Source organism: Hemitrygon akajei, unplaced genomic scaffold (genome assembly GCF_048418815.1).
Source record: "Hemitrygon akajei unplaced genomic scaffold, sHemAka1.3 Scf000069, whole genome shotgun sequence".
NCBI classification, from domain to species: domain Eukaryota; kingdom Metazoa; phylum Chordata; class Chondrichthyes; order Myliobatiformes; family Dasyatidae; genus Hemitrygon; species Hemitrygon akajei.
In genome coordinates, this window is record NW_027331955.1 from 2,189,244 (window position 1) to 2,208,066 (window position 18,823).

The 18,823-nt window shown below is 49.3% G+C and overlaps 1 protein-coding gene across 2 annotated transcripts in view; it reads left to right on the forward strand.

The window, feature by feature from the left end:
• Window positions 1–18,823, forward strand: part of LOC140722110 (NACHT, LRR and PYD domains-containing protein 3-like) — a 61,469-nt gene that overhangs the window by 39,121 nt on the left and 3,525 nt on the right. For both annotated transcript variants that reach the window (XM_073036906.1, XM_073036907.1), the window contains 2 exons: window positions 4,945–6,682; window positions 14,322–14,408. In XM_073036906.1, the coding sequence (XP_072893007.1) occupies window positions 4,945–6,682; window positions 14,322–14,408 (1,825 nt within the window). The remainder of the gene's footprint in view (window positions 1–4,944; window positions 6,683–14,321; window positions 14,409–18,823) is intronic.

An 18,823-nucleotide genomic window follows, 5' to 3' on the forward strand; every position in this document is an offset into this window, starting at 1 on the left:
GACACACTGTGAGACACCATACATATCTGACAGGGTCCTGACACAACGTGAGACCCCACACACCCCTGACAGGGTCCTGACGCACTGTGAGACTCCACACACCTAGGACAGAGTCCTGACACAATGTGAGAACCCACACACGCGTGACAGGGTCCTGACACACTGTGAGACCCCACACACCCCTGACAGGGTCCTGACACACTGTGAGACCCCACACACCCCTGACAGGGTCCTGACAGACTGTGAGACCCCACACACCCCTGACAGGGTTCTGACAGACTGTGAGACCCCACACACCCCTGACAGGTTCCTGTCACACTGTGAGACCCCACACACACCTGGCAGGGTCCTGACACACTGTGAGACCCCACACACCCCTGACAGAGTCCTGACACACTGTGAGACCACACACACCCCTGACAAGGTCCTGACCCACTGTGAGACCCGACACACCCATGACAGAGTCCTGACACAATGTGAGAACCCACACACCCGTGACAGGGTCCTGACACACAGTGTGACCCCACACACCCTGACAGGGTCCTGATACACTGTGAAACCCCACACACCCCTGACAGGGTCCTGTCACACTGTGAGATCCCACACACCCCTGACAGGGTCCTGACACACAGTGAGACCCCACACACACTTGACAGGGTCCTGACACACTGTGAGATCCCACACACCCCTGACAGGGTCCTGACACACTGTGAGATCCCACACACCCCTGACAGGGTGCTGACACACTGTGAGACCCCACACATCCCTGACAGGCCACACATCCCTGACAGGGTCCTGACACACTGTAAGACACCACACATCCCTGACAGGGTTCTGACACACTGTGAGACACCACACACCCCTGACAGGGTCCTGGCACACTGTGAGACCCCACACACTCCTGACAGGGTCCTGACACACTGTGAGACACCACACACCCCTGATAGGGTCCTGACACACTGTGAGTCCCCACACATCCCTGAAAGGGTCCTGACACACTGTGAGACACCACACATCCCTGGCAGGGTCCTGGCACACTGTGAGACACCACACACCCCTGACAGGGTCCTGACACACTGTGAGATCCCACACACCTCTGACAGGGTCCTGACACACCGTGAAACCCCACACACCCCTGACAGGGTCCTGACACAGTGTGAGACCCCACACACTCCTGACAGGGTCAGATACACTGTGAGACACCACACACCCCTGACAGTGTCCTGACACACTGTGAGACACCACACACCTCAGACAGGGTCCTGACACACTGTGAAACCCCACACACCCCTGACAGGGACCTGACACACTGTGAGATCCCAGACACCCCTGACAGGGTAAGATATACTGTAAGACCCCACACACTCTGACACGGGGTTGACACACTGTGAGACCACTCACACCACGTCAGCTTCCTAACACACAGGGAGACGCCACACACCCCTGACAGGTTCCTGATACACTGTGAGATCCCACACACCTCTGACAGGGTCCTGACACAATGTGATTACCCACACAACCCTGACAGGGTCAGATACACTGTGAGACACCACACACCCCTGACAGGGTGCTGACGCACTGTGAGACCCCACACAACCCTCTTAGGTTCCTGACACACTGTGGGACACCACACACCTCAGACAGGGTCCTGACACACTGTGAAACTCCACACACCCCTGACAGGTTCCTGATACACTGTGAGATCCCACACACCTCTGACAGGGTCCTGACACACAGTGAGACCCCACACAACCCTGACAGGGTCAGATACACTGTGAGACACCACACACCCCTGACAGGGTGCTGACACACTGTGAGACCCCACACACCTCAGACAGGGTCCTGACACACTGTGAAACTCCACACACCCCTGACAGGGACCTGACACACTGTGAGACCCCACACATCCCTGACAGGGTCCTGACACACTGTGAGATCCTACACATCCCTGATAGGTTCCTGACACACTGTGAGACCCCACACACCCCTGTCAGGGTTCTGACACACTGTGAGACCCCACACATCCCTGACAGGGTCCTGACACACTGTGAGATCCTACACATCCCTGACAGGTTCCTGACACACTGTGAGACCCCACACACCCCTGTCAGGGTCCTGACACACTGTGAGACCCCACACATCCCTGACAGGTTCCTGACACACTGTGAGACCCCACAGACCCCTGACAGCGTCCTGACACACTGTGAGACACCACACATCCCTGACAGGTTCCTGACACACTGTGAGACACCACACATCCCTGGCAGGGTCCTGACACACTGTGAGACCCCACACACACCTGACAGGGTCCTGACACACTGTGAGACCCCACAAACCCCTGACAGGATCCTGACACACTGTGAGACCCCACACACCCCTGACAGGGTCCTGACACACTGTGAGTCCCCGCACATCCCTGGCAGGGTCCTGACACACTGTGAGTCTCCACACATCCCTGGCAGGGTCCTGACAAACTGTGAGACACCACACACCCCTGACAGGATCCTGACACACTGTGAGACCCCACACACCCCTGATAGGGACCTGACTCTCTGTGAGTCCCCACACATCCCTGACAGGGTCCTGACACACTGTGAGACCCACACATCCCTGACAGGGTCCTGACACACTGTCAGACACCACCGACCCCTGACAGGGTCCTGACACACTGTGAGACTCCACACACCCCTGACAGGGTCCTGACACAATGTGAGAACCCACACACCCCTGACAGGGTCCTCACACAATGTGAGATTCCACACACTCTTGACAGGGTCAGATACACTGTGAGACACCACACACCACTGACAGAGTCCTGACACACTGTGAGACCCCACAGACCCCTGACAGGGTCCTGACACACTGTGAGACCCACACATCCCTGACATGGTCCTGACACACTGTGAGATCCACACACCCCTGACAGGGTCCTGACACACTGTGAGACCCCACACACCCCTGACAGGGTCCCGACACACTGTGAGACCCCACACATCCCTGACAGGGTCCCGACACACTGAGAGACCCCACACGTCCCTGACAGGATCCCGACACACTGTGAGATCCCACACGTCCCTGACAGGGTCCCAACACACTGTGAGACCCCACAAACCCCTGTTAGGATACTGACACACTGCGAAATCTCACACATCGTTGACAGCGTCATCACACACTGTGAGATCCCAGACACCCCTCACAGGGTCAGATGCACTGTGAGACCCACCACGCTCCTGACAATGTCCTGACACACTACGAGGCCCCACACACCCCTGACAGGTTCCTGACACACTTCGAGACCATACACACTCCTGTTAGGTTCCTGACACACAGTGAGACGCCACCCACCACTGACAGGGTCCTGACACACTTTGAGACCCCACACATCCTTGACAGGGTCCCGACCAACTGTGAAACCCCACACCCCTGACAGGGTCCTTACACACTTTGAGACGCCACACACCCGTGGCAGGTTCACGACACACATTAAGATGCCGCACTCCCCTGACAGGGTCCTGACACACTGTGAGGCCCCACACACCCCTGACAGGGTTCGGACACACTGTGAGGCCCCACACACCCCTGACAGGGTCCTGACACACTGTGAGTCCCCACACACACCTGACATGGGTCCTGACACACGGTGAGATCCCACACACCCCTGACAGGGTCCTGACACACTGTGAGACCCCACACACCCCTGACAGGGTCCCGACACACTGTGAGACCCCACACATCCCTGACAGGGTCCCGACACACTGAGAGACCCCACACGTCCCTGACAGGATCCCGACACACTGTGAGATCCCACACGTCCCTGACAGGGTCCCAACACACTGTGAGACCCCACAAACCCCTGTTAGGATACTGACACACTGCGAAATCTCACACATCGTTGACAGCGTCATGACACACTGTGAGATCCCAGACACCCCTCACAGGGTCAGATGCACTGTGAGACCCACCACGCTCCTGACAATGTCCTGACACACTACGAGGCCCCACACACCCCTGACAGGTTCCTGACACACTTCGAGACCATACACACTCCTGTTAGGTTCCTGACACACAGTGAGACGCCACCCACCACTGACAGGGTCCTGACACACTTTGAGACCCCACACATCCTTGACAGGGTCCCGACGAACTGTGAAACCCCACACCCCTGACAGGGTCCTTACACACTTTGAGACGCCACACACCCGTGGCAGGTTCACGACACACATTAAGATGCCGCACTCCCCTGACAGGGTCCTGACACACTGTGAGGCCCCACACACCCCTGACAGGGTTCGGACACACTGTGAGGCCCCACACACCCCTGACAGGGTCCTGACACACTGTGAGAACACACACACATCAGCCAGGGTCCTGACACACTGTGAGACCACACACACATTGGCCAGGGTGCTGACACACTTTGAGGCCCAACACACACCTGTTAGGTTCCCGACACACTGTGAGACACCATACATATCTGCCAGGGTCCAGACACACTGTGAGACCCTACACCACTTACATGGTCCTAACACACAGAGAGACACCACACACTCCTGACAGGATCCAAACACACTTTGAGTTTCAGTCACAGAGTGAGACACCACACACCCATGACAGGATCTGATTAAAAGTTTATTCCACAGAAGAAAATGACAGTTATGACAGTCGTGGGAGATTATTCGGTACAGGACAGTCGTCGCTCAGTAAACTACAAGGGAAATAGTGACTTTCACAGCATAGTTAATGTGGAAATGTGATGATCGGATTTTTATCTAGACCAGGCCTCCCTGTCCATTTTGGGGTCTGTTAATCAAATTTACTTTACTGTAGGAACATCCATTGACGAATCCATTAATGCAATAGCTTTGAGATAACTCCTGTGTGCTTAAATACTGAGTTCTGATTTGAGGCATCTAACAGTTTGTCCACTGTCTGTTCCCATGGAAGATGTTCAACAGAAACACAAGGAGACTCTGCGGGAACAAACTGAAACACTGAGAGTGAACACGATCCTGATGAGGGAGAAGGTGAAGGTTTTCCAGCTGATTGATCGATACGCTGAGCTCACGGTCATTTCTACTGTTCGAGATCGGAAGCTGGTGGAACATGAGCTGCTGGCAAGAGGCAGAGACCACGAGGAGTGGAGAGAGAAACATCTCCAAGGAGAGCTGGAAAAAATCCGGACTGATCAGTTGTTCCAGAGCAGGTTTTCCCAAAGTTACTCCACATCTGGGAGTTCGGCAGCAATGGCCGGAGTCCCGGGGATCGGGAAAACAACGATGGTTCAAAAGATTGTTTATGACTGGGCCATGGGGAAAATATACCAACAGTTCCAGTTTGTCTTCAGTTTCAAATTCCGGGATTTAAACTCCATTAACAACAGAATAAACCTGAGGGAACTGATTCTGGATCAGTATCCTTACTTTGGGAAATTACTGAGAGAGGTCTGGAAGAACCCAGAGGGATTGCTGCTTATATTCGATGGTTTGGATGAATTCAAGCACACAATAAATTTTGCTGAGAGTCGGAGAGATACAGAATCCAAGCACCTGTGCCCAGATCCCGAGTGGCGGTGTGAAGTGTCTGACATAGTGTACAGTTTAATCCAGCACAAGCTGCTCCCAGGGTGTTCAGTGCTGGTGACCACCCGCCCCACTGCGTTACATTTATTGGAAAACGCTCAGATCAGTATCCAGGCTGAAATCCTGGGATTTTCTGGTGTGGAACGGAAGAAATACTTCATCAGGCATTTTGAAGATCAGACAGTGGCGGAAGCTTTTTTCAAACATGTGAAGGAGAACGAGATCCTCTACACCATGAGCTACAACCCCTCCTACTGCTGGATCCTCGCTCTGGCACTGGGCCCCTTCTTCACACAAAGAGTCAGGGACCCGCAGCGAGTTCCCAAGACCATCACCCAACTGTACTCCTACTATATTTACAACATCCTGAAAAACCACGGCCGTGAGATTGAGAACCCCCGTGATGTGTTACTCAGGGTTGGTCAGATGGCCTTCAGAGGAGTGTCCGAGAAGAAGATTGTGTTTACAGATGGAGATTTGATCAACTACAATCTGCAGCCTTCCCAGTTCCTGTCCGGGTTCCTGATGGAGCTTTTGGAGAGAGAGGATTCTGCCCAGAGCGTGGTGTACACATTCCCACACCTCACCATCCAAGAGTTTGTAGCTGCAGTCGCACAATTCCTGAATCCACATCCCGGGGATATCCTGATATTCCTCACTGAAGTCCACAACACGAGAGATGGGCGATTTGAGGTATTTCTCCGTTTTGTTGCTGGACTCTCCAACCCAATGACAGCTCGGGGCCTGGAGGAGTTTCTGGGTCCATTTCCTCATCAAACAACCTGCCGGGTGATTGACTGGGTGAAGAACGAGGTTAAACGTCAGAGTGGAAACACAGAGAGTGAAGCTGGTCAAAGGAGCCTCCTGAACACATTGCACTACCTGTTTGAGTCTCAGAATCGTGGACTGGCTCAGGCCGCACTGGGATCTGTGGAAACACTTTCATTCAGTGGAATGACACTGACCCCGATTGACTGCGCGGTCCTGTCTCATGCCATCGGACTCTGTGATACAATTAAACACCTCGACCTGGGGAAATGCCGCATTCAGTGTGAAGGAATCCAGCGGCTGGGACCCGGGCTGCACAAGTGCCAGGAGTTGAGGTAACTTGATTTATCTCTCACTCTGAACTGTGAAACTGTCTCATTGTGCTGTTTCAATGTAAAGTAATTTTGGTAAATTTGTAGTAAATCAGATTGTGATGAATTGTGACAAATGACCAGGGGATTGGTCAGTAATTCCCCAATGATGGGAGGATTCTGTGGTTCCTTGTGAAGGGATGTTGGAGACTTCATCAGATCAGTGAACAACGGCCATTGGTTTAATGGTAGTAAATCACAGGAATAGCCGTGTTTCTCGCCGCCTGTGACACGTCCATTGACAATGTTCCTTCTCACTGTTACTGACACCCAGACCGACACTGACTGCAGCAGGTGGGTCAGAGATTCACACCCCCTTCCCAGTGAGGGACAAGAGACCGTCAGCAGACTGTCCCAGTGAGAAGCAAAGAAATACCATTGTGAGATTGTCCTCCCCTGCCCTTCCCCGTGTGTGACTTTGCTCACTTCCAGATACGCAAAGAGCGAGGGCGCATCTCCTCTGGGCCTCTGTTTAGACCCAACACACACGTACAAAAAATTTCCGCATCCTCTCGTCTTGTAGGATTATCGTTTACCCTTGGAATCCTCCTGTGGGACCTCTCATCCCAATCCCCCTTTCATTCTTTGGAATCTCGCCCCCATCCCCATTCCTCCTGTGGGCTCTCTATTACTCTTTCCTTATCCACCTGTGGGATGTCTTTTCCACACAACCCTCCCCCCTTCCTGTGAGATCTCTCTTCCCCATCCCCCTTCCCCTTGTGGGATCTCTCCTCCCCATCCCTCTTCCTCCTGTGAGGTCTCTCTTCCCCATCTCCCTTTCACCTATGAGATCGCTCTTCCCCTTCCCCCATCCTTCTATGGATTTCTCTTCCCCATCCCTTCCTGCTGTTGGAACTCTCTTCCCCATACCCTTTCCTTCTGTGGGATCTCTCTCCCCCATCGACTTCTTCCTGTCGGTCTCTCTTTGGCATGCCCCATTGTCCTGTTGAATTTCTCTTCCCCAACACCCTGCCTCCTGTGAGATTTCTCTTCCCAATCCCACACCCTCCTGTGGGAACTCTCTTCAACATCTCTACTCCTCCTGGCCGATCTCTCAACCCCTTCCCACTTCATCCTGTTTAATCTATCTCTATATCCCCCTTCCTCTTGTGGGATCTCTCTTCCCCATCCCTCTTCCTCCTGTGGGAACTCTCTTCCCCATCCCCCTTCCTCCTGTGGGTGCTCTCTTCCCCATCCCCCTTCCTCCTGTGGGATCTATCTTCCCCATCCTCTTCCTCCTTTGGGATCTCTCTTCCCCAAACCCCTTCTTCTTTTGGGATCTCTCTTCCCCATCCCTTTTCCTCCTGTGAGATCTGTCTTCCCCATCTCCCTTTCATCCTGTGGGATTTCTCTTCCCCATCCCCCTTCCTCCTGTGGGATCTCTCCTCCCCATCCCTCTTCCTCCTGTGAGATCTCTCTTCCACATCTCCCTTCCTTCTATGGATTTCTCTTCCCCATCCCTTCCTGCTGTTGGAATTCTCTTCCCCATACCCTTTCCTCCTGTGGGATCTCTCTCCCCCATCGACTTCATCCTGTCGGATCTCTCTTTGGCATGCCCCATTGTCCAGTGGGTTCTTTCTTCCCCATCCCCCTTCCTCCTGTGGGATTTATCTTCCTCATCCCCCTTCCTCCTGTGGGATCTCGCTTCCGCATCCCCTTCCTCCTTTGGGATCTCTCTTCCCCATCCCCATTTCGCCTGATGGAACTCTCCTCCCCATAGAATCATAAAATCATAGAACACTACAGCACAGAAAACAAGCCATTCGGTCCTTCTAGTCTGTACCAAAACCTTATTCCGCTAGTCCCATTGACCTGCTCCCAGTCCATAACCCTCCAGTCCTCTCCCATCCATGTATCTATCCAATTTGTTCTTAGCTTAAGAGTGAGTCCACATTTTCCACAGCAGATGGCAGCTCGTTCCACAATCTCACCACCCTCTGAGTGAAGAAGGTCCTCCTAATGCTCCCCATAAAACTTTCCCCTTTCATGCTGAAGCCATGTCTTCTCACATTTATCTCTCCTAATCTATGTGGAAAGAGCCTATTCACATTTACCCTGTCTATACCCTCATAATTTTGTAAACCTCTATCAAATCTCTCCTCATTCCTCTATGCTCGAAGGAATAAAGTCCTAACCTGTTCAATCTTTCCTTGTAACTCAACTCCTGAAGACCTGGCAACATCCTAGTAAATCTCCTCTGCACTTTTTCAAACTTACTGATATCCTTCCTATAGTTAGGTGATCAGAACTGCACACAATACTCCAAATTTGGCCTCACCAATATCTTACACAACATCACCATAACACCCCAACTCCTATACTCAGTACTCTGATTTATGAATGCCAGGATGCCAAAAGCCTTCTTTACAACCCTGTCTACCTGTGACGCCACTTTCAGGGACATGTATCTGAACCCCCAGACCCCCTCTGTTCCTCCGCACTCCTCAGTGCCCTACCGTTTATCGTGTATGTCGTACCTTGATTTGTCCTTCCAAAATGGAACACCTCACACTTGTCTGCATTAAATTCCATCTGCCATTTTCTGGCCCATGTTGCCAGTTGGTCCAGATCCCTCTGCAAGCTTTGAAAGCCTTCCTCGCTGTCCACAATGCCTCCAATCTTAGTGTCATCAGCAAACTTGCTGATCCAATTTATCACACTATCATCTAGATCATTGATATAGACAACAAACAACAATGGTCACAGCACAGATCCCTGAGACACACCACTAGTCACAGGCCTCCAGTCTGAGAAGCAATCATCCACTACCACTCTCTGTCTTCTCCCACACAGCCAATTCGAATCCAGTTTACAACCTCTCCATGGATACCTAGTGTCTGAACCTTCTGAACTGACCTTTTACGTGGGACCTTGTCAAAGCCCTTACAAAAGTCGATTTACACAACATCCACAGCCTTTCCTTCATATGCATTCTTGGTAACCTCCTCGAAAAACACTACAAGATTCATTAAACACGATCCACCACACACAAAGCCATGCTGACAATCTTTAATCAGCCCTTGGCTGTCCAAATCCTCGTATATCCGATCTCTCAGAACACCTTCCAATAATTTACCTACTACTGATGTCAGGCTCACTGGCCTGTAATTACCTGGTGTACTTTTGGAGCTTTTTTCAAACAACGGAACAACATGAGCTACCCTCCAATCCGGCACCGCACCCGTGGCTGAGGACATTTTAAATATTTCTGCCAGGGCCCCTGCAATTTCTACACTAGTCTCTCTCAAGGTCCGAGGAGATATCATGTCAGGCCCGGGGGATTTATCTACCTTTATTCACTGTAAGGCAGCAAGCAGCTCCTCCTCTTTAATCTCTATATGTTCCATGACACTATTGTTTGTTTGCCTTAATTCCATATCCACTATGCCAGTTTCCTGAGTAAACACTGACGCAAAAAAACTGTTTAAGATCTCCCCCATCTCGTGAGGCTCCACACATAGACGACCACTCTGATCTTCTAGGGGAACAATTTTGTCCTTTACTACCCTTTTACTCTTAATATACTTGTAGAAACCCTTCGGGTTTACCTTCACATTATCTGCCAAAGCAAACTCATGTCTTCTTTTTGCCTTCCTGATTTCCTTCTTTAGTATTCGCTTACATTTTCTATACTCTTCAAGTACCTCATTTGTTCCTTGTTGCCTATACCTGCTAAACACCTTCTTAACCAGATCCCCTATATCCCTCGAAAACCAAGGTTCCCTAGGCCTGTTAACTTTGCCTTTAATCCTGGCAGGAACATGCAAACTCTGCACTCTCAAAATTTCACCCTTGAAGGTGTTCCACTTACTGAACACATCCTTGCCAGAAAACAAGTTATCCCAATCCACTCTTCCCAGATCCTCTCTCATTTCCACAAAATTGGCCCTTACCAATTCAGAACCTTAACTGGTGGACCAGTCCTATCCTTATCCATAATTATCTTGAAACTAATGACATTATGGTCACTGGACCCAAAATGTTTGCTCACACATACTTCTGTCACCTGACCTGTCTGGTTCCGTAATAGGAGATCAGGCACTGCACCCTCTCTCGTTGGTACCTCAATATATTGATTTAGAAAACTTTCCTGAACACATTTGACAAACTCCACGCCATCTAACCCTTTCTCAGACTGGGAGTCCCCGTCAATATGTGGAAATTTAAAATCCTCTACAATTACAACTTTCTGTTTCTTACATCGGTCTGCTAACTCTCTACAGATTTGTTCCTCCAATTCTCTCTGCCTATTGTCTATAATACAACCGTATTCATGTGGTCACACCTTTCCTGTTCCTCAGCTCCACCCATATGGCCTCTGTAGACGAGCCCTCCGGGCTGTCCCATCTACGCACAGCTGTGATATTCTCCCTGACTAGTAATGCCACTCCTTCCCCTTTCATCCTTCACCCCTATTACGTCTGAAACAACGGAACCTCGGAACATGAAGCTGGCGCTTTTAAGGAATATAAAAGTTGATAAATCTCCGGATCCTGACAGGATATTCTCTAGGACCATGAGGGAGGTTAGTGTAGAAATAGCAGGGGTTCTGACAGAAATATTTCAAATGTTATTAGAAACGGGGATGGTGCCGAAGGATTGGCGTATTGCTCATGTGGTTCCACTGTTTAAAAAGGATTCTAAGAGTAAACCTAGCAATTATAGGCCTGTCAGTTTGACGTCAGTGGTGGGTAAATTAATGGAAGGTATTCTTAGAGATGGTATATATAATTATCTGGATAGACAGGGTCTGATTAGGAACAGTCATCATGGATTTGTGCGTGAAAGGTCATGTTTGACATACCTTGTTGAATTTTTTGAAGAGGTTACAAGTAAAGTTGACGAGGGTAAAGCAGTGGATGTTGTCTATATGGACTTCATTAAGGCCCTTGACAAGGTTCCGCACAGAAGGTTAATAAGGAAGATTTGATCGTTAGGTATTAATACTGAAGCAGTAAAATGGATTCAACAGTGTCTGGATGGGAGATGCCAGAGAGTAGTGGTGGATAACTGTCAGGTTGTAGGCCAGTGACTAGTGGTGGGCCTCAGGGATCTGTACTGGGTCTAATGTTGTTTGTCATATACGTTAATGATCTGGATGATGGGGTGGTAAATTGGATTGGTAAGTATGCAGATGATACTAAGGTAGGTGGCGTTGTGGATAATGAAGTAGGTTTTAAAAGTTTGCAGAGAGATTTAGAACAGTTAGAGGAGTGGGCTGAACAATGGCAGATGGAGTTTAATGCTGATAAGTGTGAGGTACTGCATTTTAGTAGGAATAATCCAAATAGGACATACATGGTAAATTGTAGGGCATTGAAGAATGCAGTAGAACAGGGTGATCTAGGAATAATGGTGCATAGTTCCCTGAAGGTGGAATCTCATGTGGATAGGGTGGTGAAGAAAGCTTTTGGTATGTTGGCCTTTATAAATCAGAGCATTGAGTATAGGAGTTGGGATGTAATGTTAAAATTGTACAAGGCATTGGTAAGGCCAAATTTGGAGTATTGTGTACAGTTCTGGTCACCGAATTATAGGAAAGATGTCAATAAAATAGAGAGAGTATAGAGAAGATTTACTAGAATGTTACCTGGGTTTCAGCACCTAAGTTACACAGAAAGATTGAACAAGTTAGGTCTTTATTCTTTGGAGCATAGAAGGTTGAGGGGGGACGATAGAGGTATTTAAACTTATGAGGGGGATAGATAGAGTTGACGTGGATAGGCTTTTTCCATTGAGAATAGTGGAGATTCAAACAAGAGGACATCAGTTGAGAGTTAGGGGGCAAACGTTTAAGGGTAATATGACGGGTAATTTCTTTACTCAGAGAGTGGTCGCTGTGTGGAACGAGCTTCCAGTAGAAGCGGTAGAGGCAGGTTCGGTATTGTCATTTAAAGTAAAATTGGATAGGTATATGGACAGGAAAGGAATGGAGGGTTATGGGCTGAGTACGGGTCAGTGGGACTAGGTGAGTGTAAGCATTCGGCACGGACTAGAAGGGCCGAAATGGCCTGTTTCCGTGCTGTAATTGTTATATGTTTATATAGTTATTAGTCCTGCCCCTCCTGCAACCAAGTCTTACTAATAGCAATGATGTCGATATCATCATGTGCCAATCCACGACCTAAACTCATCTGCCTTACCTACAATACTCCTCGTATGGAAATAGATGTACCTGAGAACATTTCTATCACGTACAAACATTTGATATCTGTCTATACAAGCAGTCCTCACATGACCCGTATCCTCCTCCACATCACTATCAGCTCTAACACACTGCACCCTCCGCTTACAATCTGGTTTAAAACCCCCTGAGCAGAACTTGCCTAACCTACCGGCAAGGATGTTAGTCCCCTCCAGTTCAGGTGCAAACTGTCCAATTCAAACTGGTCGCACCTCTCCTGGAAGAAAGCCCAATTGTCCAGAAACATGAACCCCACTCTCATGCACCATCCCCTCAGCCACGTATTTAGCTGCATTATCTTCCTATTTCTAGCCTCACTAGCACGGGGCATGGGTAGCAATCTACCTGTGAGATCTCCTTTCCCCTTCGACCTTCCTCCTGTGCAATGTCCCTTCCCCGTCCCCCTTCCTCCTGTGGGATCTCTCTTCCCCATCCCCCTTCCTCCTGTGGGATCTCACTTCCCCATCCCCCTTCCTCCTGTGGGATCTCTATTCCCCATCCACCTTTCTTCTGTGGGGCTTCTGTTGTCATACCCCACCCTTCTTGTGGGTCTCCCTTCCACATCTTCCTTCCTCTTCAGGAATCTATCACTTCCCCTTCCCCCTTCCACCTGTGGGATCTCTCTACCACATCCCCCCTCCTGTGGGATCTCTCTTCCCCATCCCCCTTCCTCCTGTGGGATCTCTCTTCCCCGTCCCCCTTCCTCCTGTGGGATCTCACTTCCCCATCCCCCTTCCTCCTGTGGGATCTCTATTCCCCATCCACCTTTCTTCTGTGGGGCTTCTGTTGTCATACCCCACCCTTCTTGTGGGTCTCCCTTCCACATCTTCCTTCCTCTTCAGGAATCTATCACTTCCCCTTCCCCCTTCCACCTGTGGGATCTCTCTACCACATCCCCCCTCCTGTGGGATCTCTCTTCCCCATCCCCCTTCCTCCTGTGGGATCTCTCTTTCCCCTCCCCCTTCCTCCTGTGGGATCTCTCTTCCCCATCTCCCTTCCTCCTGAGGGATCTCTCTCCCCCATCCCCCTTCATCCTGTGGGATCTCTATTCACCATCACCCTTTCTCGTGTGGGGCCTCTGTTCCCATCCCCCACTCTTCTTGTGGGATCTCTCTTCCCCATCCCTTTGGCCTGGGTGCGTCTATTTCACTGAGTCCCATTGACATTTCTGCATTTCCGTCAGGAACATTTTGTTTAGCCATCGGGGAATGGGACAGAATATCTGGAGTTTACAGACGAAATTACCGACATTTGGTGAATACGCTGGAGCTGGTCAGTGAGGGACATTGACAGTGATGGGATCTCCGATCAGTGATTTACTGAAGGGTTTAATGTTTCCTGAAATATCCGAGAGACAGAAATTCCCTCAGACCCACGGTTTGAATCACTTTGTTCATCAATCTGTCTGTTTGTGTTTAGACTTGAGGAGAATGACCTGGGAGATTCAGGAGTGAAACTGGTGTCTGCGGCTCTGAGGAACCCGGAGTGTAAAATACAGAAACTGTGGTAAGTACCAGACTGTGGGAGATTGTGTTTACAGTCACTGGGTGTCTGACACTGAACATTAATGTGATCAGTAGAAACAAAGAAACATAGAAAACCTACAGCACAATACAGGCCCTTCGGCCCACAACGCTGTGCCGAACATGTTTCTACTTTAGAATTACCTCGGTTTTACCCATAGCCCTCTATGTTTCTAAGCTCCATGTAGCCTTCCTGGAGTTTAAAGAACCGATCGTTTCCACCTCCACCACCGCTGCCAGCAGCCCATTCCACGCACTCACCACTCTCTGTGTAAAAAAACTTACCCCTGACATCTCCTCTGTACCTACTTCCAAGCACCTTAAAACTATGCCCTCTCGTGCTAGCCATTTCAGCCCTGGGGAAAAGCCTCTGACTATCCACATGATCAATACTTCTCATTATCTTGTACACCTCTATCAAATCACCTCTCAATCTCCGTCACTCCAAGAGAAAAGGCAGAGTTCACTCAACCTATTCTCATAAGGCATGCTCCCCAATCCAGGCAACATCCTTGGAAATCTCCTCTGAACCCTTTCTATGGTTTCCATGTCCTTCCTATAGTGAGGCGACCAGAATTGAGCACAGTATTCCAAGTAGGGTCTGACCAGGGTCCTGTATAGCTGCAACATATAACCATATAACAATTACAGCACGGAAACAGGCCATCTCGGCCCTTCTAGTCTGTGCCGAACGCTTACTCTCTCTTAGTCCCACTGACCGGCACTCAGCCCATAACCCTCCATTCCTTTCCTGTCCATATACCTATCCAATTTTACTTTAAATGACAATACCGAACCTGCCTCTACCACTTCTACTGGAAGCTCGCTCCACACAGCTACCACTCTCTGAGGAAAGAAATTCCCCCTCGTGTTACCGTTAAACTTTTGCCCCCTAACTCTCAAATCATGTCCTTTTTTTGAATCTCCCCTACTCTCAATGGAAAAAGTCTATCCACGTCAACTCAATCTATCCCCCCTCATAATCTCTCAACTGTTAAACATTACCTCTCGATTCTTAAACTCAATCCCACGACTGATGAAGGCCAATACACTGTACGCCCTTTTAACTACAGAGTCAACCTGCATAGCATCTTTGAGTGTCCTATGTACTCAGACCCCAAGATCCCTCTGATCCTCCACACTGCTAAGAGTCTTACCATTAATACTATATTCTGCCATCATATTTGACCTACAAAGTAAACCACTTCACACTTATTTGGGTTGAACTCCATCTGCCACTTCTCAGCCCAGTTTTGCATCCTATCAATGTCCCATTGTAAACTCTGACAGCCCTCCACACTATCCACAACACTCCCAAGCTTTGTGTCATCATCATATTTACTAACCCTACCCTCCACTTCCTCATCCAGGTCATTTATAAAAATCACAAAGACTTGGGGTCCCAGAACAGATCCCTGAGGCACTCCACTGGTCACCGGCCTCCATGCAGAATATGACCCGTCTACAACCAATCTTTGCCTTCTGTGGGCAAGCCAGTTCTGGATCCACAAAGCAATGTCCCCTTGGATCCCATGCCTCCTCACTTTCTCAATAAGTCTTGCATGGTGTACCTTATCAAATGCCCTGCTGAAATCAATATACACTGCATCTTCTTCCTTCCTTCATCAATGTGTTTAGTCACATCCTCAACAAAATTCAATCAGGCTCATAAGGCACAACCTGCCTTTGACAAAGCCATGCTGACTATTCCTAATCATATTTTGACTCTCCAGATGTTCATAAATCCTACCTCTCAGGATCTTCTCCAACAAATTACCAACCACTGAAGTAAGACTCACTGGTCTATAATTTCCTGGGCTAACCCTACTCCCTTTCTTGAATAAGTGAATGAGATTCGCAACCCACCAATCCTCCGGAACCTCTCATGTCCTCATTGATGATGCAAAGATCATCGCCAGAGGCTCAGCAATCTCCACCCTCGCTTCCAACAGTCGCCTGGTGTACACCTTTTCCGGTCGCGGTGACTTATCCAACTTGATGCTTTCCAAAAGCTCCACCACATATTTCTTAATATCTACATTCTCAAGCTTTTCAGTCCACTGCAAGTCATCCCTACAATTGCCAAGATCCTTTTCCGTCATGAATACTGAAGCAAATGGTTCATTAAATATCTCCGGTATTTCCTCCGGTTCAATACGCTCTTTTCCATTGACACACTTGATTCGTCCTATTCTGTCACGTCTTATCCTCTTGCTCTTCACATACTTGCAGAATGCTTTAGGGTTTTCCTTAATCCTGTCCGCCAAGGCCTTCTCATGGCCCCTTCTAGCTCTCCTGATTTCATTCTTAAGCTCCTTCCTGCCAGCCTTATAATCTTCCAGATTCATATCACTACCTCGTTTTTGAACCTTTTGTAAGCACTTCTTTTCTTCTTGACTAGATTTACAACAGCCTTTGTACATCACAGATCTTGTCCCCTACCATCCTTTCCATGTCTCATTGGAACGCACCTTCTCAGAACCCCATGTAAATATCCCTTGAACATTTTCTACATTGCTTCAGTACTATTCTCTGACAACATCTGTTTCCAATTCATTCTTACAAGTTCCAACCTGATAGCCCCATAGTTCCCCTTACTCCAATTAAAGATTTCCCTAACTTAACTGACCCATACCTCTCTAAAGGTGTGGTAAATGAGACAAAATTGTGATCACTATCTCCAAAATGCTCTCCCACTGAGAGACCTGACACCTGACCAGGTTCATTTCCCAATAGCAGATCAAGTACAACCTCTCCTCTTGTAGGCTTATCTACATATTGTGTCAGAAAACCTTCCTGAACACACCTAACAAACTCCACTCCATCTAAACCCCTCACTCTAGGGAGATACCAATCAATATTTGGGAAATTAAAATCTCACACCTCAACAACCCTGTTATTAAAACTCCTTTCCAGAATCTGTCTCCCTATCTGCTCCTTGATGTCCCTGTTACTGTTGGGTGGTCTATACAAAACACCCAGTAGTGTTATTGACCCCTTCCTGTTCCTAACTTCCACCCAGAGATGCCGTAGTGTCCTCCTTTTCTGTAGCCATGACACTATCTCTGATCAACAGTGCCAGGTCCCCACCTCTTTTGCCTCCCTCCCTGTCCTTTCTGAAACAATTAAATCCTGGCACTCAAAGTAACCATTCCTGCCCCTGCACCATCCTAGTCTCTGTAATGGCCACCACATCATATCTCTGAGAGCTGATCCACGCTCTAAGCTCATCCGTTTTATTCATCATACTCCTTGCATTAAAATAGACACATCTCAAACCATCGGACTGAGTGCCTCCTTCTCTATCACCCGCGTATCCTCCCTTTAAAACTGTCTCCAAATTCTCTCTATTTGTGAGCCAACCTCCCTCTCCTCCATCACATCAATTTGGTTCCCTCCCCCCATCAATTCTAGTTTAAACTCTCCCCAGTAGCCTTAGCAAACCTTCCTGCCAGGATATTGGTCCCCCCGGGATTCAAGTGCAACCCGTCATTTTTGTGCAGGTCACACCTGCCCCAAAAGAGGTCCCAATGATCCAGAAATCTGAATCCCTGCCTCCTGCTCCAATCCCTCAGTCAATGCGTTTATCCTCCACCTCATCCTAATCTTATTCTCACTGTCACGTGGCACAGGCAGTAATTCCAAGATCACTACCTCTGAGGTCCTGCTTCTCAACTTCCTTCCTAACTCCCTGTAGTCTACTTTCAGGACCTCTTCCCTTTTCCTATGTCACTGGTACCAATATGTACCACGACCTCTGGCTGTTCTCCCTCCCACTGCAGGATATCTTGGACGTGATCAGAAACATCCCAGACCTTGGCACCTATGAGGCAAACTAGCATCCGAGTTTCCTTCCTGCCACCACAGAATCATCTGTCTGACCCCCTGACTATAGTCCCCTATCTCTGCTGCCTTCCTCTTCCTTTCCCTGCCCTCCTGAGCCACAGGGCCAGACTCTGTGCCAGAGGCACTGACACTGATGCTCCCCAACCCACAGGCCACCCTACTCCGGCAGTACTCGAACAGGGGTACTTATCGTCAAGGGGAATAGCCACAGGGGTACTCTCTAGTACTTGCTTCTTGCCCTTCCCTCTCCTGTCTGTGACCCACTTCTTCAGTCTCACGTGGCCGCGGTGTGACCACCTGCCTGTAACTCCTCTCTATCACCTCCTCGCTCTCCCTGACCAGACGAAGGTCATCGAGCTGCATCTCCAGTTCCCTAACTCGGTCCCTAAGGAGCTGCAGCTCGACACACCGGGTGCAGATGTTGCCGTCCAGGAGGCTGGGAGTCTCCAGGATCTCCCACATCTGACACCGAGCACAGAAAACCAGCCTCACACACATACTCTCTGCCTGTATTGTAAACAGATAACCTACCTCGCCTCGACCCTTTATCGC